Below are 22684 nucleotides of genomic sequence, written 5' to 3'. Positions count from 1 at the left end.
GTTTTGACAGCAATCATCAGCATGCCAAACCCAAACCCTCAAGCCACCAAGTCATGTGTCAGACAATACGATGTCCAAACTGTATCACCCCATAATTGTCGTGATCCGTACCTTTGTGAGATAGTCTGTGTGACCAAGTACAGGATATGCTTTAACCAAGAATCGTTTCATATTCGACATCTGCATGAATCCCTTCCATACTGCGTGCGCCCGAGGTCGAAATCTGCAGTACAAAATACAGATTTTTTTAAAGAAACATTAATATACGAGGGGTGGGTTTCTCCATCTCACTGCACCAGAACGCCGTCGGGATTCTCCGTTTTGCTGGCTGGTCAATGGGGCTTCCCATTGTGGGGCATTCCCACACCATCAGGAAACCCCCGGGCTCCCGGCAAAACAGAGAATCCCGACGGCAGAGAATTCAGCCCATGGATTTTTCCCTGTTGATTTCATATCAAAGCAGGGGATGTTAATTCTTGAGAATAGATGTGGTAGTGTCATTGGTACTAAATTGCAACTGTTCATTCTTGTCCCAGATTTTTTAATCTTCTTGCCTGAAGTTTCTGAAAAGAGTTTGTATATATCCTGATCTCCCTTTGTTCCTAAACTGTTTGTGTTCTGGTAGAACAGCAGCTACAGTGGTTAAACTGTGTACATGTTGATTACTGCCCTAGACCTGATCTGCTCCTTGCCCATCTTTGCCACATCGTTTTCTCCATCTCCTGTGCCCAATGCTCTCAAATCTCTATTAGTTCTCCCTGGATCCCAAATTCCTTTCCTTCCCCTAATCCAGCACAGGATCATAACCTCCTTCTGCTTAAAGTGTGCTCATCGCAGTGTCTTTTTAATTTAAAAGTTCTGAGCACTGCTCTATTCCCCTCACCTGCCACTGAAGGCAATCTTCCATTTCCTCTTCTTGCGTTTCTTCAAACCCAACCCTCGGCAAGTCTTCACTCAACTTCTCACTATACATACCTCTAAATGAAGCACTTTGACAATGGTCCTGACTGAAAAACACACTCGTGAGCAACTGGGAACAGTTCTGGTTTCCATATTCCGAAAAGGTATGTATCGACACTGAAGAAGGTTAAAAGGAAATACTAGAATGATGCCAGAACTGACATTGAAAGATTGAACACCCTGAAGTTCTTTTCTCGAGCAAGGAGAAGACCAAGGGGGTGGCCTAACAGAGCTCTTTTAAGATTAAAAAGGGTTGAATGGGGTATTGATGTACAAAAGATGTCTCTACTTGCAGGGGAGACCAGAATTGGTCTCCCTTGGCCACAGAAAAATACTTTTCACTGTACTTCGGTACCTGTGACAATAAATCATAAATCAATCAATCAATTAATCAAATCAATTGGGGGCTGATAATTACAAGGTGGCGACTAATCTATTCAATAGGGAATTCAGGATAAACTTTTTAAACTAGAGAACGGATAAAATGTGAACTTACTACCGCAAGGTGTCACTGAAATGGTGTTAAGGGAAGCCAGGTAGATACGTGAGTGAGAAAGGAGTAGAAGGATATGTTGATAGGGTTAGTGGAAGAAGGGGAGAGGAGACATTTGTGGAGCACAAACAACAGCCTGGATCAGTTGGGCTGAATGGTCTGTTTCTGTATTGTAAATGCAATGGTCGGGGGCAGCACAGTGGTGCAGTGGTCGGGGGCAGCACAGTGGTGCAATGGTCGGGGGCAGCACAGTGGTGCAGTGGTCGGGGGCAGCACAGTGGTGCAATGGTCGGGGGCAGCACAGTGGTGCAGTGGTCGGGGGCAGCACAGTGGTGCAGTGGACCTCACGGCGTTGAGGTCCCAGGTTTGATCCTGGCTCTGGGTTACTGTCCGTGTGGAGTTTGCACATTCTCCCCGTGTTTGCGTGGGTTTCAACACCACAACCCAAAAGATGTGCAGGGTAGGTGGATTGGCCACATTAAATTCCCCCTTAATTGGAAAAAATGAATTGGGTACTAATAGTAAATGCAATGATGTACTATGCGTTTTTTACAAGCTAAACCTGTGTTCCTGGGGCTAATGGGAAGAGCAAATTCCTCACGCATGCGTAGAATGTTCCTATTGGAAGAAAACCTCTCCCTTTGAAATATGCAGTGGTCGAGTTCACCCGGCGACCAGAGAATCCCGCCCCAGGATTATTTTCCAACAATTGCTTCCTATTCAACCTCTCCCCCTATCCAGAAGCTGAAACAGATGGGGTTGATTCTGATCAATCACATCACCAGATCCAGACATCGCATCAATTTTCAATTCTCTGTTCCATATAAATAACTAACACAAACAAAGTGAGAATTTATCACCAGTTACATCTTTACTTCAGCCCATGCACAGACTGTAAGTACAGATCTAAGACAGCTCTACAATAGTAGTATTAGGCTTGGGTAGAGAGTGAAGAAAAGAGTTTCCTTTCATCTGAACACATATAATTTAAGTGAATTGCTATTCTGTACTATTACAGAATGTAAGATTTAGACTGGATGAATAATATCCCATCTCCAAAAACCAACATAAAGGGCATGACAAAAATGAAGACATTTAGAACATAGAACATTACAGCGCAGTACAGGCCCTTCGGCCCTCGATGTTGCGCCGACCTGTGAAACCACTCTAAAGCCCATCTACACTATTCCCTTATCGTCCGTATGTCTATCCAATGACCATTTGAATGCCCTTGGTGTTGGTGAGTCCACTACTGTTGCAGGCAGGGCATTCCGCGCCCTTACTACTCTCTGAGTAAAGAACTTACCTCTGACATCTGTCCTATATCTATCTCCCCTCAATTTAAAGCTATGTCCCCTCGTGCTAGACATTACCATTTTTTGTGTAGCTTTAACTTTGTAGAGATCCCTTTAATTCAGTCACAGTTTAAAGCCAGTTTGGCCTAATTTATATGCAAGCCTAATCCTATGTAATGATGCAAAGATGATTATTCGGTTATCCCTGGCCAGTTAGCTTAAGGGAGTAGGCAAGTCACACAAATCAAATAAAAACATGCTGCATCTTTAGCTTACTTGTATAGACGACTTTTTTTGAATTTCACAGAATCATACAGTGTATTTAATAACATATATTTAACAGTTTACATTTAATAATTAATTGGATAAATGTGTAGCATCACAACAAAGACAGCCAGTGTAATTTCCGTATTTGAGAAGGATGGTAGAACAGGTCCAGAGAATTACAGACCAGGCACTTTAATAGTGGTAGGACAAATTATGGAATTCCTACTAAAGGAGAGAACATAAGAACATCTGGAACTGAGAAATGCAAGAATGGATGGTCAGCATGGATTTCAATAGGAAAAATCTTGCTTCACCAACATTATTGAATTTTTTGAGGATTTAACAGAGAAGACAAGGATAATGTAGTAGATGTAATTTATCTGGATTTTCAAAAGAGCTTTGACGAGGTCCCATAAGATATTAATGAATAATGTCAGATTATCTGGCATCAGGGAACAAGTGTCAGAATTGATTGCCAGATGACTACAACGTGGAAAGAAGTCTTACAACACCAGGTTAAAGTCCAACAGGTTTGTTTCGATGTTCCCGACTGGAAGGGAACATTCCTGCCTGGTGATTGTCGCGCGATGTCCGTTCATTCGTTGTCGCAGCGTCTGCATGGTCTCGCCAATGTACCACGCTTCGGGACATCAAAGTCGGGGAAAACTTCAGCAGTCAAGGGCATTCAGCCTCTGATCTCCGGGTAAGCGTTCTCCAAGGCGGCCTTCAGGACGCGCGACAACGCAGAATCGCCGAGCAGAAACTTATAGCCAAGTTCCGCACACATGAGTGCGGCCTCAACCGGGACCTGGGATTCATGTCGCATTACATTCATCCGCCACCATCTGGCCTGCGAAATCCTACCAAATGTCCTGGCTTGACACAATTCACACCTCTTTAACCTGGGGTTACCCCATCTCTGGATCTGTAAAGATTTAATCACCTGCTAATGCTTGTATTCCAAGCATTGTCTGGCATCTTTGAATCTGTCAAAATATATGTTTCTGGAACATACCTCTTCATTCACCTGAGGAAGGAGCAGCGCTCCGAAAGCTAGTGACATCGAAACAAACCTGTTGGACTTTAACCTGGTGTTGTAAGACTTCTTACTGTGCTGACCCCAGTCCAACGCCGGCATCTCCACATCATGGCTACAACATAGAAAGCAGAGAGTGGGAGTAAAGAGAGTGGGAGTAAATGTTAGTTACTCAGAGTGCAGAGGGCGGGAGGTGGTGTTCCACAAGGATCTGTGCTGGAACCACTATATTCACAATTTATATTAACAATTTGGACTTTGGAATCAAGTTTCCAAATTTGCACCAGATGCCAATTGGGGGAATCTTTAATACTGAGGAGGATTGCAACAAATTACAGAAGAGCATTAAAAACTTACTGAGTGGTTAAATAATGTTCAACACAGACAAATGTGAAAGATTACATTTTTATAGGAAGAATAGGGAGGTCACTTATTACCTGTATGTGAAGATGCAAGTCTAAGTGGGGTAAAGGAACAAAAGGGATGTCAGGGTACAGATATACCAAATTATTTTAATCTTGATGGTCAGTGACTAGAGGAAGTTACCAGAGCCAGCCAGTCTTTACTTGGAATATATTTATTCAGAGAGTGAAACATTACAGATATATACCTCCTCACATGAATGTAAACGCTGTGTCACTAAGTGTTCCTTAGTGCTCAAGCAACGTTCAATCAATGCCACCCCTCCACTCCCATCTCAATTGACATAATCAACACCAATCACTGAATGTTGTGTCACAGATTCGACATAAGAAAAGTCAAACCAAGCATTTAATTTTATTTCTGGATAAATAGAATTGACAAGTAGAGAAGAACATTGGTTAGACCAGACTTAAGGGGCGTCATTCTCCGACCCCCCGCCGTGTCGGAGAATGGCCGTTGGCCGCCGTGAATCCCACCCCCGCCCCCACCGAAGTCTCCGGTACCGGAGATTGGGAATCGGGCCGCGCCGGTTGGCGGGAACCCCCGCTCAATTCTCCGGCCCGGATGGGCCGAAGTCCCGCCCAGAAATTGCCTGTCCTGCCGGCGTAAATCAAAGCTGGTATTTACCGGCGGGACCAGGCGGCGTGGGCGGGCTCCTGGGGGGGGCGCGGGGCGACCTGACCCCGGGGGGTGCCCCCACGGTGGCCTGGCCCGCGATCGGGGCCCACCGATCCGCGGGCGGGCTTGTGCCGTGGGGGCACTCTTTCCCTTCCGCCTCCGCCACGGCCTCCACCATGGCGGAGGCGGAAGAGACTCTCCCCACTGCGCATGCGCGAGAAACTGTCGGCGGCCGCTGACGCTCCCGCGCATGCGCCGGGAAACTGTCGGCGGCCGCTGACGCTCCAGCGCATGCGCCGCATTTCCGCGGGGCAACAAACTGGCGGGGCTGGCGGGGCGGAAATCCCTCCAGTGTCGGCCTAGCCCCTCAATGTTGGGGCTCGGCCCCCAAAGATGCGGAGCATTCCACACCTTTGGGCCGGCGCGATGCCCGTCTGATTGGCGCCGTTTTTGGTGCCAGTCGGCGGACATAGCGCCTTTGGGGGAGAATTTCGCCCAAGAGCACCACTTGCAGTTCTGGGGCCGTGATTCTCCCCTACCCGGCGGGGGGGGGGGGGGGGGGTCCCTGCGGGATGGAGTGGCGGGATCCACTCCGGCGTCGGGATGCCCCAAAGGTGCGGATCCGCACCTTTAGGGGCCAAGCCCTCACCATGAGGGGCTAGGCCCGCGCCGGAGTGGTTAGCGCGCCGCCGGCCGGCGGGAAAAGCCTTTGGCGCCACGCCAGCCGGGGCCGAAGGGACTGCGCCGGCGGGGCTGGAGCGTCAGCGGCAACTGATGTCATCCCCGTGCATGCACTTGCACATCGGCCATCGCAGAGGCTATGGACAAGGCGGAAGAAAAAGAGTGCCCCCACGGCACAGGCCCGCCCGCGGATCGTGGGCCCCGATCGCGGGCCAGGCCACCGTGGGGGCATCCCCCGGGGCCAGATCGCCCCGCGCCCCCCCCCCTCCACCGGACCCCGCCCGCGCCGCCAGTAAGTTAGGTGGTTTGATTCACGCCGGCGGGGGGTCGGAGAATCCCGCCCCTGGTCATCATATTATAAAAAGGACACAAATAGGGTGCAGAGAAGATTTACAAGGATGATGTCAGAAATTCATAGTATCATAGAAGTATCATAGAATTTACAGTGCAGAAGGAGGCCATTCGGCCCATCGAGTCTGCACCAGCTCTTGGAAAGAGCACCCTACCCAGGGTCAACACCGCCACCCTATCCCCATAACCCAGTAACCCCACCCAACACTAAGGGCAATTTTGGACACTAAGGGCAATTTATCATGGCCAATCCACCTAACCTGCACATCTTTGGACTGTGGGAGGAAACCGGAGCACCCGGAGGAAACCCACGCACACACGGGGAGGATGTGCAGACTCCGCACAGGCAGTGACCCAAGCTGGAATCGAACCTGGGACCCTGGAGCTGTGAAGCAATTGTGCTAGCCACAAGGCTACCGTGCTGCTGATATAGTCATGGATATATCAGGAAATGATTGACAGGCCAGGACTCTTCTCTTGCAAAACAAAGTCTGAGGGGTAAGCTAATAGAGGTCCTTAAAATTATGAAGGGATTTGATAGAACAAATAACGAGAGTATGTTTCCTCTTGTGAAGGTCAGCCAAACTAGAGGTCATTGCATAAAATATTGGACCAAGAAATCCAATATAGCATTCTGAAGAAACTTCTGTAACTAAAAAGAGTGGTGAGAAGGCGGAATTCATTACCAGTATTGATGCACTGAAGGGGAAATGAGACAAGTTTATGAGGGAGAGGCTTCAATGATAGATTGGAGTGAGGAAAGATGGGAGGAGGTTCGAGCGGAGCATAGACATTTGCATGGATTGTTGTGCTGAATGTTTCTGAGCCGTATATCTGATGTAATCGTATGTATGTAAACTCAGAAAGCCGTTCCACCCAAACTGACTCTGCTCACTGACCAAGTTACCAATTAACCCCAGTCGTCTGTTCTTTCCCTGAAGTTGTTTTCTTGTTAAGTAGAGATCTAATTCCCTTTGGAAAGTGACTATTGTTGAGCCTGTTTCCATCACCCTGGCAGACAGCGCATTCCAGAGCACAACTTTCAGAGTAAAGGGAAATTATTTCTCATCTCCCTGTCACCTTATTGCCAATTATTCTAAATTTGTGTTCTCCACCACCAATCCTGTGGAATTTAGCTGAGTTATTACAATCTAGGAAGACTTGATAATTATTTTAATGAGTAAATATTAGTTCAAAGGGACTAAATCAGACAATGTAGCTTCAATATTTGGCAAGAACATGTAAACAATCAATACGTAAGCAACTTCTGAAATTAGTGCAGCCACTGTAAAATATTTCTCCATAATTCCCATCAGTGTATTAATATAGACATAAAATTGTTACACAAATGTCCTTTAGGGAAGGAAATCTGCTTTTCATACCCTGACTGAACTAAAAGGAACTCCAAGCCCACCGCAATAGCTCTTGATTGCCCTTTGAAATGCCTAGCAAACCACTTAGGTGTGCCAAACTGCTACTGAAAACTATTCCAATAATAAAACTAGATAGGCCACTTTACATCAACCTCAGCACTGAATTCAACAAAGGCACACCCAGTCGAGTCAACCCTGCAAAGCTCTTCTCACTAACAATGGTGGACCTGTGTTTAAATTGAGAGAGCTGCTCCACAGACGAGTCAAGCAACAGCCTGATATTAGCCATACTGAGCGCATCATCCAATGTCCCAGACTCCTCCATCACCACCCCTGTCCAAGCAGCAGGACAGACCCACTAGAACTAACAGCACGGTGGTTGACCAGGCTGGAGGGAGTGTACCTGGGAATCGTCAAAGCTGCAGACCCCACAAAGCAAGCGTTTCAAAATTGTAGCTTGTGGGACGAGCAATTGGAGTAGTGAGCTCCACAGCAGCATTGACATTCCGGGAAGTTAGCTCCGAGGCTCCTTTAAATTTGCATGGTTTTTTTTGACTTGTTAGTCTGACCTAATCCAATAAGTTCTGACACCCGACTGCAGATATAAACAGAGCCTGCAAAATTACAGGTGTCTTTGGTTGTTTTTTGTGACTGTAACCTGTAATGATATGAAGAATATCATTTGTTTATAATTTAACCCTACGGCAAAACAGCAGAATCAGCCAAGAGACTGATACAGATTTATTTTAAAATGTTGGACACTTTAAAAACCAAAAATTGCATGTGTACAACTTTTTTTAAATAAATGTATTTTTATTGGGTTTTGAAGAAAGTATATTTACCGTTATGTACACACCACACACAAAGAATAATAAAAAATAAAATAACTGGTAAGGTATTATGAACCAGCAGCAACTCTGTACAATTGGCAATATTATTTACAACACAAGTAGGCATCAGTTTGTGTGTGTGTGTGTGGGGGGGGGGGGGGGGGGGGGGGGGGGGGGAGAGGAGAGACTGGGGAGGTAGACTGGGACATTTGGGTGCCGGAGAAACAATTACAGAGGGCGATACTCGAATGGGTCTGGTGTTGGTGTTGTCACTTGCTTCTCCTGGACGGATTTTGCTGCCGTTGTCGTCTCGCGCTCACCTCCGCTTCAGGCGTTCGTCCCGTCTTTCGCCTGGATTTTCCTTGCTCACTGTTCCTGTAGATGCCAAGTTTGTTATCGTTTCCCGTGTCCTCCTTCCGCGTCCCCCCCCCGTAGTTCGCCTTTCTTTCCTCTTAGGTTTAGCTGTCGCACCCCCCCCCCCGGTCTATCTCTCCCTTGGCTACTTTCCCCTGATTCTTGGCTACCTGGCTATTCTTCTGCTTGTTCGTTGGCCACAAACAGGTCCCGGAACAATTGGGTGAATGGCTCCCACGTTCTGTGGAAGCCGTCGTCTGACCCTCGGATGGCGAATTTGATTTTCTCCATTTGGAGAGATCCGAGACAGCCAGTCTGCAGCTTTGGGTGGTGCTGCTGACCGCCAGCCGAACAGGATTCTACGGCGGGCGATCAGGGAGTCAAAGGCAAGGGCGTCCGCCCTCCACCCCAGGAATAGATCTGGCTGGTCTGAAACCCCGAAGATCGCCACTTTCGGGCATGGCTCCACCTTCATCCCTACCACTTTGGACATTGCCTCGAAGAAGGCTATCCAGTACCCCGCAAGTCTGGGGCAAGACCAGAACATGTGGGCGTGGTTGGCTGGGCCTCCTTGGCACCATTCACATCTATCCTCCACCTCCGGGAAGAACCTACTCATACGGGTTCTTGTTAAGTGGGCTCTTTGTACCACCTTTAGTTGCATCAGGCTGAACCTTGCGCACGTGGAGGTGGAGTTCCTGACCCTATGCAGTGCTTCGCTCCAGAGTCCCCACCCTATTTCAATCCCAGGTCCTCCTCCCATTTCTTTCTTGTTGCGTACAGTACGATGTCAGCCCTTTCTACCAGTCGGTCAGACATGTCGCTACAGTTTCCTTTATCTAGGATGCTTGCGTCCAGTAACTCTTCCAGTAATGTCTGTCGTGGCGGTTGTGGGTATGTCCTTGTCTCCTTTCGTAGGAAGTTTTTGAGTTGCAGGTACCTTAGCTCGTTCCCCCTGGCTCGTTTCTCTGTCAGTTCGCCCAGTGTGGCGACCCTGCCAACCGTGTATAGGTAGGTCCCTGACCGTCAGTGTCCCTCCGTCCTGTCCCTACTTTTTGAAAGTGGCGTCAGTCAGCGCTGGCGTGAACCTATGGTTGTTGCAGATGGGAGCTTTGTCCGATATTTTGGTCAGGCCAAATTGCTGCCGGAGTTGGTTTCAGGACTGGAGGATGGCTATCACCACCGAGCTACTGGAGTGTTTTTTGGGTGGGGATGAGAGTTCTGCCGTGGTGAGGGCCCGGAGGGAGGTCCCCTTACAGGAGGCCTCTTCCGCTCGCACCCACTCGGCTTCTGGCTCCTTGGCCCATCCCCTTATTCGCTCGGCCGTCGCCGCCCAGTGGTAGAATTGTAGGTTTGGGAGGACTGGCCCCCCTCCTAGATTTTGTTTTTTGAAGGACCTTCTTTGGGATCCTAGCATTCTTGCCCTCCCATACGAACGCCATGATTAGTTTGTCCAGTGCTTTGAAAAAGGCCTTGGGGATGTAGATCGGGATGGATCTAAGTAGGAAGAAGTACCTGGGCAGTACGTTCATTTTGATCGTCTGGACTCTCCCCTCGAGGGAGAGTGGGAGTGTGTTCCATCTTTGCAGGTCCTTTTTTACTTCCTCCGTCAGACTGGTGAGGTTCCATTTGTGGATCCCTTTCCAGTCATGGGCTATTTGGATCCCCAGGTAGCAGAATTTGTGTTGGGCTTGTTTAAACGGCAGTCCCGTTAGTGCTCCCCCCCCTACTTTTGGGTGTACTGGGAAGATCTCGATTTTGCTCATGTTGAGTTTGTAGCTCGAGAAGGCGCCAAACTCTTGCAGGAGCGCGATGATTCCGTCCATTCTGCTTTGTGGGTCCGAAATGTAGAGGAGCAGGTCATCTGCATAGAGTGAGACTCTGTGCTCTCTGCTGCCCCTTCGGATCCACCTCCAGCTTTTTGCTGCTCTGAGCGCGATTGCTAGTGGCTCGATCACGAGAGCGAACAGCAGCGGGGACAGTGGGCATCCTTGTCTGGTGCCCCTGCGCAGCTGGAAGTATCGGGAGTTGGTATTGTTGGTCCGTACGCTCGCCATGGGAGCGTTGTGTAGGAGTTTTACCCAGGAGGTGAACCCTGTTCCAAGCCCAAACCGCTCCAGTACCTCTATGAGGTATTTCCATTCGACCCTGTCGAAGGCCTTTTCTGCGTCTAGGGAGACGATCACCTCTGGTATTCTCTCCCCGGAGGGGGTCATTATCACGCTTAACAGGCGCCTGATGTTCGAGGTAAGCTGTCTACCTTTGACAAAGCCCGTCTGGTCCTCTGCGACCACCTCAGGTACACAGTCTTCTAGCCTTTTGGCTAGGATTTTAACCAGTATTTTGGCGTCTGCATTCAGGGTCTGTATGACCCACATTCCATTGGGTCTTCATCTTTCTTAGGTATCAGCGAGATTGAGGGCTGTGCTCGCGTAGCTGGCAGTTTGCCCCTAGCTGGCGAGTCTATGAACATCTCCTGCAGGTGCGGGGCCAGTGCTGTCGCAAATTTTTTGATCCCGGTGCCTTCCCCGCCTTTATGGAGCTAATGCTGTCCATGATCTCTCCCAGTGCTAGTGGTGCTTCCAAGCCCCGTTTTCTGCCTTCCCTCACGACTGGAATGCCCAGTCCATCAAGGAACCGTTTCATCGCGGACTCCCCCATTGGGGGCTCTGAGGTGTACAGCCCTTGGTAGAAGGCCTTGAAGGTTTTGTAAATCTTTTCCGGTTCTGTTTCTAATGTGCCTCTGGTATCCCTGATTTGTGCAATTTCCCTGGTGGCTGTCTGCTTTCTCAGCTGGTGTGCCAGCAGGCGGCTGGCTTTGTCTCCGTGTTCATATAGGGTCCCGCGTGCCTGGCAGAGTTGGTGCACTGTTTTCCTGGTGGAGAGCAGATCAAAGTTACTTTGTAACTCTTTCCTCTCCGCCAGGAGCTCTATGGTCGGGGCCTCAGATTATTTACGGTCTACCTCCAGTATGGAGTCGACCAGCTGCTGCCTAGCCGCCCTTTCCTCTCTATCTCTTCGCGCTTTGAAAGCGATAATTTCCCCTTAGTACGGCCTTGAGCGCTTCCCAGAACGTGGAGGGGGAGATCTCCCCTTTCTGGTTATTCTCCGTGTACTCTACTATGGCCTGTGATATCTTTTCGGTGAAGGCCTTGTCAGCTAGTTGGGCGACGTCCAACCTCCATGTGGGGCATTGGGCCCTGCCCGTCTCCAGCTGCATGTGTACAACTTGACCCATTTTAAATAACTGTCTTTGTAATTAGTTCATATGTGCATGTAAATGATTTAATAATAATCTTGAAAAAGAGGATGTAATGATATGTAGAATTTCATTGTTTATAATTTAATAACCGAACTGTAAGTTAGGATAGGTGCCATATGCATAGACTGAGATTCTAGCGTCTGACCAGAGGTGGCATGGTGACAGGAGTAGGTCACTAGAAGACAGACCTCATGGAGAAAAGAGATAATCTCCTGCACAGCCCGGAGACAAAGAATCTGGACAACAAGCACAGACGCATATCGAGCAGTTCCTGAGTCAATAGTGATTAATAAGAGTTAACCATAGTTATTTGTATTTATGTGTAATATCCAACTGCAATCTTACACCATAGAAACACTTTAATGATTTAATTAATTAATAAACAGTTCTGTTCATTTACAAAGCCGCATGTTCGCTGAGCACTTCAACTACAAAGACCTCACCATCCGTGCGTGCAGAGAACATTACATAACCCTGTTGTTTGTATCCCCTCTACTCAACAACTCTACACTCTCCCTCCAAACCCTGCCCCCACAATGTTTTGCTCTGGGTTTGCACCAAGTCTGAATCATTGAAATGGGGTCACAGCAGAAATAAAGGTTGGGAAGCACTGCCATCAACTCTCATAATATCAGGTCAAACGTGGCTGAGGAAACTTCCTGCTGATAAACACCTACTCTCCTATCTCAGCCAAGGAATTGGTATTCCCCTAGATTGAGCACAGTCTGAAAGAAGCACAGAGGGTCGCAAGGCACAGGAAGCATTCTGAGTGCGGACTCCAATTGTACATCACCAGGAGAGGCGAAGGAGGATCTCTACTGACTAAGCTGGCTGAGTCCTACAGGACATGGGCAGGATTCTCCGTCGGCGGGATCCCCTGCTTCGCCAGCAGAGCACTCACGTCTGCAGATTTCCGGCGGCGTGGGTGTGGCCACATTGGGAATCCCCAATGGCCGGCTGCCGGACGGAGAATCCGCCCCATATTTGCCAGACTGGGCTGCAACAGTTAATGTGAGTATCAACATGAGGGGAAAAAGTGACGACTTCATTCACACCAATCTACCTGTCGCAAATGCAACTATCCATGAGATTATTGGTAGAACAACAAACAAAGAACAAAGAAATGTACAGCACAGGAACAGGCCCTTCGCCCTCCAAGCCCGTGCCGACCATACTGCCCGACTAAACTACAATCTTCTACACTTCCTGGGTCCGTATCCTTCTATTCCATCCTATTCATATATTTGTCAAGATGCCCCTTAAATGTCCCTATCGTCCCTGCCTCCACTACCTCCTCCGGTAGTGAGTTCCAGGCACCCACTACCCTCTGCGTAAAAAACTTGCCTCGTACATCTACTCTAAACTTTGCCCCTCTCACCTTAAACCTATGCCCCCTAGTAATTGACCCCTCTACCCTGGGGAAAAGCCTCTGACTATCCACTCTGTCTATGCCCCTCATAATTTTGTATACCTCTATCAGGTCGCCCCTCAACCTCCTTCGTTCCAGTGAGAACAAACCGAGTTTATTCAATCGCTCCTCATAGCTTATGCCCTCCATACCAGGCAACATTCTGGTAAATCTCTTCTGCACCCTCTCTAAAGCCTCCACATCCTTCTGGTAGTGTGGCGACCAGAATTGAACACTATACTCCAAGTGTGGCCTAACTAAGGTTCTATACAGCTGCAACATGACTTGCCAATTCTTATACTCAATGCCCCGGCCAATGAAGGCAAGCATGCGTATGCCTTCTTGACTACCTTCTCCACCTGTGTAGCCCCTTTCAGTGATCTGTGGACCTGTACTCCTAGATCTCTTTGACTTTCAATACTCTTGAGGGTTCTACCATTCACTGTATATTCCCTACCTGCATTAGCCCTTCCAAAATGCATTACCTCACATTTGTCCAGGTTAAACTCCATCTGCCATCTCTCCGCCCAAGTCTCCAGACAATCTAATCCTGCTGTATCCTCAGACAGTCCTCATCGCTATCCGCAATTCCACCAACCTTTGTGTCGTCTGCAAACTTACTAATCAGACCAGTTACATTTTCCTCCAAATCATTTAGAGGTGGCCACTCTACAGAGTCTTGTTGGCGACAAATGGAATACTCTCCACTTGCCTGTTTGAGTGCAGCTCCGGCAACACTCAAGCAGTTCGACACCATTCAGGACAAAGCAGGCCATTTGATTTGCACTCCATCCACCACCTTAAACATTCACCTTTTCACCAACGGCACAGTGGCAGCAGTGTGTCCTAGCTATTAAATGTACTGCAGCAACTCACCAAGGCTCCTTCAACAACACCTTTCAAACCTGCAACTCTAACACCTAGAAGACCATGTGCAGCAAACACATGAGAACAACACCACTGCAAGTTCCTTTCCAAGTTACACCCCATTTGAAATGAATGAAAATGAAAATTGCTTATTGCCACAAGTAGGCTTCAAATTAAGTTACTGTGAAAAGCCCCTAGTCACCACATTCCGGCACCTGTTTCGGGGAGGCTGTTACGGGAATTGAACCGTGCTGTTGGCCTGCCTTGGTCTGCTTTCAAAGCCAGCGATTTAGCCCTGTGCTAAACAGCCCCACTGCATCACTATTCCTTCATCATTACTGGGCCAAACTCCTGTGACTTCTTCCCTAAAATCGCATTGGGTATACCTACACCAAATGGACTGCAGTAGGTTAAGAAGGCAGCTCACCACAACCTTCGTAACGGCAATTAGGGATCAACAATTGCCAGCAATACCCACGTAACCATGAATGAATTAAAACAAAATTGATTCAACTCCTGTTCAGCAAACATTGTTAGTTAAAGCCTAAACCCAAGTCCGGTGCTGTGACAATCTATTGTAATATAGGGCGGGAGGCACAGTGTTCGCGCTGTTGTGAACGCCATCACGTTTCACGACAGCGCGAAACGGGCGCGGGCACTACCGATTCTGGCCCCCACGGCGCTGGAGCGGTTCACGCCGCTCCAGCCTCACTTCCCGGCGCCAACTGGGCACCACGCCAACCCACGCATGCGCAGTTGGGCCGCACCAACCCGCGCATGTGCAGTGGCGCCGCACCAACCCGCGCATGCGCGGGGGATTTCCTCAACGCGCCGGCCCTGACTCAACATGACATGGGGGTTCAGGGGTCGGCCACATAATAAAATAGGCTGAGGCTGGAGAGGCCGGACCGCCGATCGGTGGGCCCCGATCGCGGGCCAGACCCCTTTGGAGGCCCCCCCTGGGTGAAAGAGCGCTTTTCCCCGCCCTACAGGCCGCCCCCCGACCCTACGCGCAGAGTTCCCCGCCGGCTGCGAGCAGATGTGAACGGCGCCGGCGGGACTCTGCCGTTTCCGCGCGGGCCACTCGGCCCACCAAGGCCAGAGATTTGGCGGCCCGGCTGCGGACAGCGGCCCGCGACCGCGCCCCACCAAACGCGCCGGCGCAAATGGTGCCGATTCTCGGCTCCTCTGAGAATCTCCTGCCGGCGCGGACCAGCGCCGCGGGGAAAAAATGGCGCGAACAGCAATTCTCCCATACGGCCGCGGCATGGGGAGAATTCCGCCCCCTATCTTTATCAGTGTAACGAGTCAGCTTACATTAACACTGCAATGAAGTTACTGTGTAAAGCCCCTAGTCGCCGCACTCCGGCGCCTGTTCGGTACACAGAGCGAGAATTCAGAATGTCCAATTCACCGATTACTTCTTGAAGAGGTACGGGTAGCGAAATAAATCCAAAGAAAAGCCTGTTATTATCTCAGGTGTGTTATTGTTGTAACCTGCACAAATCCTATTGGGGAGGACAATTTGATTACCCCATGGATTTATTTTGGTTTCCTTTGCACAAAAAAACCCCAAAGCAATTACAAAACAATGGTATAATACAATAAACAGGCAACAACACATTAAGGTCACCAACATTCCACCTTTACAAAGGAGACAAACCAAATCACAGAACAATGACATGAACCAGAAAACACAAAATTCAATGAAGGTACCAGCATCCAAATCAATGCCCCCGCTTCCTCCCTCCCAGCTCCCAACAGCAGACTCACATCAGAAAGCTGCTGAGGGTGATGCGACAATGCACCAGGATGTCACACTGGCGTGAAGCACAGCGGGAAAGTGAGGGAGGGTGAAGACACAAATAAGCTGATTTGCACACAGCCTCCAAATAGCAACAGTTGACAGTTAACAATACAATAAGGATACCAGCAGCTAAATCAACCTGCCAGTCCTCTCCCCCTCCTGCAACACCTGGCCGCAGGGCACGGCAGAGAGAGTGCGAGGGAGAACCGCATTTGGGGAGCCAAGCTCAGTCAAAAGGGGCCCTCCCTCACGCAGCCCAGCAATAGACCCGCATCAATGCAAAGTCGCTGAAGCAATCCACCGGAAAAGTCACAGCAACACAGAGCATGGCGGGAGAGAGAGCAGCACACCCTCTCCCGCACAGGCAGTGATTCCAGAAACTCAGACCATCAGAAGCAAGATAGGCCCCAGCAGGCACCTCTAGGCAATAAACAGTAAACAACAACATTGCAATAACAACCATACAACTTCCAAACAGGAAATATAAACAGGCAACAATGCAAAAAAAGCACCAGCATCTTACACGACTTACAAACCGGGAGCAGTAAATAACCATCAGCACAATAAAGTCACCATTAGTCCACAAGGTATCTCAACACAACCTTCAAGTTGTTCAGTGGAATCTGGCCGCCACGCCTCTCCTGCAGTATCAACATCGGTTCACCTGATACCACCCAGACCAAAGGTCCAGGGAACAGGATTAAAGGAGGCAGTAGCAAGCAACTCACAATTCCAAACATGAAATAGTAAACAGTCAAGAGTCCATAAGCAGTCAATATTACAACAACGGTACCAGCAAACTGCAAGAGCAGGACCTCTCCATCTTCAGTCTGGTAGTAGGCCAACCTTTCCCTTGCTTCATTCCAGGTCAAAGAAGTGGCAGGTGCAGCAACGAGCACCTGTCCCAGGTAGTTGCAGTAGCACTCCTTCTGTCTCGCCCCCTTCAGCATCTCCAGCAGCAGAATATCATATGATCACAGAAGCCACACAAACACAAGAGCATAACAGAAAGGGAGAGAAAGCACCCCTCCCGTCTCCAATCCGGTACCAGGCCAGTCAAAACCTCCCTTGCTTCGCTGCAGGTCAAAGAAGCAGAAGGGGCAAGCAGATCCACAGCCTCCAGGTAGCTGCAGCATCGTCCAAGACACTACTCTTCTCCAGCTCTAAGAAAGCACCCCTCTCCCTTCTTCACTCCGGTGGCAGGCCAGCCAATACCTCCCCACTGCCTTGCCTCACTCCTGCTCGCCTCACTCCTGGTCAAAGAAGCAGAAGGGGCAGCAAACAGAAACTAAGGACGGCATTTACCGACCACCCGCCCCGCGTATTTTCCGGTGGCAGAGGCGGTCTTCCAGTGGGATCTACTGACCTTGCCATTGTCAACAGGATTTCCAGTGACAGCACCCCTCGTCGCGGGTGTGGGACCAGAATTTTCCCGCCAGCGTGAATAGCTAGTAAATCCCACCCTAAGCCTGTAAACAGGAGCACGCAGAAGACACAGCCTGCAGCCACACCGGAGAATGGGGAATGTGAGCTCCCACGATAAGAGGAAGAGCAATCGTTCACCTTTTCTGTTGTATAAATGGAGCCGGCCAGTTAGGTACCAGTTAGAGAGAGGGACCAGTGGTGAACTACTGGTGCTGGGTAATTATTAGTAATAAATTAAGTTAAGTTTTGTTTCACTCACAAACTCATATTGGACTCTTCATGGCCCTCACAAAATTTATTAAGCTTGCAAGGGCTCGCCTCACCCACAATGATAGGCTGAGACAGTGGCCAAAAGTATGTTAGAGTTAAAGGGGCAAAAAGGTCATGAGGAGTCATCTGCAAAGAAAACACACTTGTCAAAATATATCCCCACTGAAAGCACCACTCTCCCAAAAAAGAAGCAACTCCCAAAACAGGGTACCTTTCCTAACACAAAACCATCTTCTGATAACATAACTTCCAATGGACAACGATTCCTAATGGGAGCGGCTATCTCAAAATACGTCTTGCTCAATAAGCAATTCCCGTCATTCAGAAAAAATGCAGCTTTCCTAAAAAGAGAATTTCTCCTTCCCAAAACTCAGCAGCCCACCTCTCCCAAAACAGGACATGTCTATGGAATCAGAACATCTCCCAAAATAGAACTCATCTTCAGAACAGACACAGCTCCAGAAATAGGACGTAGCTGCTAAATTGGAACACCTCTCCAGAAATGAGGTGGCAATCTGCAGGACATTTCTACAGAAACAGAACACAGTTCTGAAAATAGAACATCGTCCCAGAAATAGACTGGCTTCAAAATGGAACTTGTCTCCAGAAATGGAACATAGCTCCAGATAAAAGACGTTTGCCGAAATAGCAGGAATGAATCGTATTTATATACCACATTTCACATCCCTCAGGTCATCCCAGAGCACATCACAGCTGCAGAAAGAAATAACTTGTATCCATAAAGTGCTTTCAATTACCTCAGGATGTCCCTTAGCACACTGCAGCCAAGGAATTTAAACAAGTGAATGTTATTATATGGGTAAACATCGCAGTCAATTAACGTACATCTTTGCCACATTTCTGCTGGCTGCCTGACTTTCTGCTGACAGTGTTCCGATATTCAAACATCGTCCTTCAAAGACTAATTGCGATCAAATGAGTTTGTCAACGCCACGGTTGATACATGCTTTCCTGAATAGCCAGACATTGTTAATGGATTGACCAGCCTTTGAGATCTGGGCAGTGGCCCATCCTGCACTTTCAACACTGCTCATCTGCCTATGCATCCATCTCCCATCATGAGCCTCTCCCACAAACCTAACACCCATGAGGCAACGTTTGTTCAAAATTCATACTGTGTTGAAAACCACAAATGCCTCCTCATCTTCTCACTGAAAAATCGGCTCAAGTGCCTGATCCGTGACAAAGGGAACATATTTCATTAATGACCTACGCACAGTTGGCGAGGAAAAGAATATTCACTTGGCAGGAAATAATCAAAAAGCACTGATTTTAGTCATTTTCAAAAATAATCACTGAAGCAATTCCGACAGAAACTTCAATCTGCTTTTCCACTGAAATCAATGGAAAAGCAGGTGACTCCGTATCACAGCACCCGACATTGAAGGCCAGCTTTACAATCCAGCAGTAAGTTGAAGGTTGTCTCCCCTTGTCCCTGGGAAGATATTTTCCAACTGCTTTCCAAAGTATTTCACTGAAGATCTGTAGTCACTCACCCGCCCTTTCCTCCGCCCCCCCCCCCCCCCCCCCCCCCCCCCAATCAACAGTGTACATTCTGACTGTCAAAGAAACACCACAAGAAACCTGTTAACATAAAATACCAACTTTAAATAGTTGTAACAGCTGCATTCATGGTTGATTGGCAGCTCAGCCAGCACCTGCGGAGATGGGGGCATAGTGGTAATATCACTGGGCAAATAATCCGGAGGCCCAGACTAATCCCACAGAAACATGGATTCAAATCCCACCATGGCAACTGGCAGAATTTAAATTAAGTTAATAAGATCTGAAACTGATAGCTAGTCTCAGTAATAGTGACTGTGAATTATTGTAAACATCAATACCCTAAAAGGAAGGAAATCTGCCACCCTTACTTGATCTGGCCTACATGTGATGCCAGACCCACAGCAATGTAGTTGACTCTTAATTGTCCTCTTAAAGCCACTGAGTTCAAGGGGTATTATGGATGGGCAACAAATGCTGGCCACATCCCATAAAAAAAAAACCTTCAACATCACTCCCTCACTGACGCACAATGGCAGCCGTGTGTACAATCTACAAGGTGCATTGCAAAAATTCACTTTTGGTCCTTTGACAAACCTGCCAATCCCAGGGCTTCTACCACACAGTAGGGCAAGGGCAGCAAATACATCGGAGCCCCACCACCTGGAAGTTCACCTCCAAGTCACTCACTGTCCTGACTTGGAAATATATCACCGTTCCTTTACTGTCATTGGGTCAAAATCCTGGAATTCCCTCCCTAATGGCAATGTGGATGCAGCGGTTCAAGAAGGTGGCTTACCACCACCTGCTCAAAGGCAATTAGTGATGGCCAATAAATGATGGCTTTGCCAGTGGCGATGACATCCCGTGAATAAATAAGAAAAGAAAATTAATTTTGGTTACCAACTGCAATTAAATGTATTCCTGGAGTATCGTCACATGACTTGCCCCCAGGATCCAGCCATTCATCAGCCAACACGTCCATCCTTGTGATGCACTGCCTTCCAACTCCAGCTGGAAAGCAAAAAGACTCATTGCCCAATTGGATGACGCTTGACTGTAGGCCTTTTCCCCCCAATTTCAATATTTTTTAATGTCGTGCATTGGGAAATGATCAAATAAAATGAAAAAAAATCCATATTTTTTAACATCCCTCTGACATTGCCCCGGGGCTGCACACAGCAGTGTCCTGGAGATTACTCTTCAATTCCTGGAGACACCAGACTAAACCCGGAGGGTTGGAAACCCGAATGAGAATTTTTAAAAATAAACTCACAAATGAAGTTATTACCCTAGTAAATTCTGGAAGGAGTGTATCAAGATTTAGATATGGAAGGAGGTTCTGAATAAAATCCTTTTTTAATTGGTGCATCTTCTTAATTCTCCAGCTGGAGTGTCTCAAAAATGGACAACCTGGGGATTTTGGATCCAGAGACATTTCACAGTCACTAATGTAATTGGGCAAAGGTTGACAGCAATCAGGGCAGCACGGTGGCGCAGGGGGTTAGCATTGCTGCCTCACGGCACCGGGGTCCCAGGTTCGATCCCGGCTCTGGCTCACTGACCGTGTGGAGTTTGCACATTCTCCCTGTGTTTGCGTGGATTTCGCCCCCACAACCCAAAAGATGTGCAGGTTAGATGAATTGGCCACACTAAATTGCCCCTTAATTGGAAAAAATAAATTGTGTACACTAAATGTATAAAAACAAAAAAGATTGACAGCAATCAAGGGTAAGGCAGCCACATTGAAGCCACAACTTTAAAACTATGTTCACTTCGCGCCACAGGGGCACTAGAAAAACGCTCAAGATGTAAGTTTTGCAGAGATGGACAACTCCCTGAACACTTCTAAGCTGGGGCAGATGGGGGTCAAGGGTCGTTTCAACTCTTCAGGGTGAAGCAGATGACAGATGACTAACTATGCGCCACCCCCCCCCCCCCCCCCGAGACTTCCGGGTGCGACGATGACCAGCTAAGTCGCACGTTTCGGCAGCTCCCGGTGGAACGGACTTTTGGGCTCTTGATAGGAGCCCCAACGGCAATTTTAACGGCTGAAAACACCGTGCGGTAAACCAGAAGGGTGTTCCCCCTGGACACGGATGGAAAAAGGAGAGGAAAGTGGCCGGATTGCAGCGGATCCTTTGGAACAACGGCAAGGAAGGCAAGCAGAAACCAAGATGGCGTCGGAAGGTGGCAGTTTCAAATGGGGCCCTGAACAACAAGAGTTTTTGAAACGCTGCGTGGAGGAGATAAAAAAGGAAATGAAGAAAGAGTTGTTGGCCCCGATATTACAGGCGATTGAAGGGCTGAAAGAGGAACAAAAGACCCAGGAGCAGGAGCTTCGGGTCGTGAAGGCGAAAGCAGCAGAGAATGAAAACGATATACAGGGCCTGGTGGTGAAGTCGGAGATACAGGAGGCACACCAGAAACGATCTGTGGAGAGGTTGGAGGCACTGGAAAACAACGCAAGGAGGAACAACTTGAGGATTCTTGGCCTTCCTGAAGGTGTGGAGGGGGCGGACGTCGGGGCATATGTGAGCACGATGCTGCACTCGTTAATGGGAGTGGAGGCCCCGACGGGTCCGTTGGAGGTGGAGGGAGCATACCGAGTTATGGTGCGAGGATCGAGAGCAGGAGAAGCTCCCAGAGCCATAGTGGTGAGATTTCTCCGTTTTAAGGATAGAGAAATGGTCCTTAGATGGGCGAAGAAAACTCGGTGTAGTAAATGGGAGAACGCGGTGATCCGCGTCTATCAAGATTGGAGTGCGGAGGTGGCGAGAAGGAGGGCGAGCTTTAATCGGGCCAAAGCGGTACTTCACAAAAAAAAGATAAAGTTTGGAATGCTGCAACCGGCAAGACTGTGGGTCACATATCAAGGGAGGCACCACTACTTTGAGACGGCGGATGAAGCGTGGACTTTTATTGTAGAAGAAAAATTGGAATGATTGGACTACGAAAATGAACGTTTGGACAAAGTGGTGGGACGAGTGGGGGGGGGCGAAGAGGGATTGTATGATTAATCCTGCGGTATGGTAACTTTTCTTTCTCCCACAGGTGGTGATGGGGGGAGGTGGGGAGGGAGAGGAGATGGGGCGTTGGCCATGGGAGGCGGGGCCGAGGGAGAGGCGCGGGCTTAGTTCCCGCGCTATGATAATTATGGCGGGAATAGAGAAGCAGGAAGGAGGGGGCGCCGCACGGGGCGAGCCGTGATCACGGGGGGAAGCCGAGGTCAGCCAGAGTTTGCTGACTTCTGGGAGCAACATGGGGGGAGTAATTACGCTAGCGGGGGGTCTAGCGGGGGGGGGGGGGGGGGGGGAGGGGGGAATTACTGGGTTGCTGCTGCTGGGGAAAGGGGGGAGTGGGTACGGGAAAGGATGGGCGGGGGGGCACCGTCTGGGAGAAATACAGCTGCGTGGGAACTGGGCGAGAAGCTGGAAAAA

At 48.8% G+C, this 22684-nt stretch overlaps 1 protein-coding gene across 1 annotated transcript in view; it reads right to left on the bottom strand.

Moving 5' to 3' along the window:
• LOC140419100 (uncharacterized) overlaps window positions 1-22684 on the bottom strand; it is a 60309-nt gene that overhangs the window by 26617 nt on the left and 11008 nt on the right. The window contains exon 2 of the mRNA XM_072502889.1: window positions 112-223. Within this exon, the coding sequence (XP_072358990.1) occupies window positions 112-223 (112 nt within the window). The remainder of the gene's footprint in view (window positions 1-111; window positions 224-22684) is intronic.

Source organism: Scyliorhinus torazame, chromosome 1, assembly GCF_047496885.1.
Source record: "Scyliorhinus torazame isolate Kashiwa2021f chromosome 1, sScyTor2.1, whole genome shotgun sequence".
In the NCBI taxonomy this organism is placed as follows: Eukaryota; Metazoa; Chordata; class Chondrichthyes; order Carcharhiniformes; family Scyliorhinidae; genus Scyliorhinus; species Scyliorhinus torazame.
Note: the sequence above shows the minus strand (reverse complement) of the source record. Positions and strands in the feature narration are given on the sequence as shown.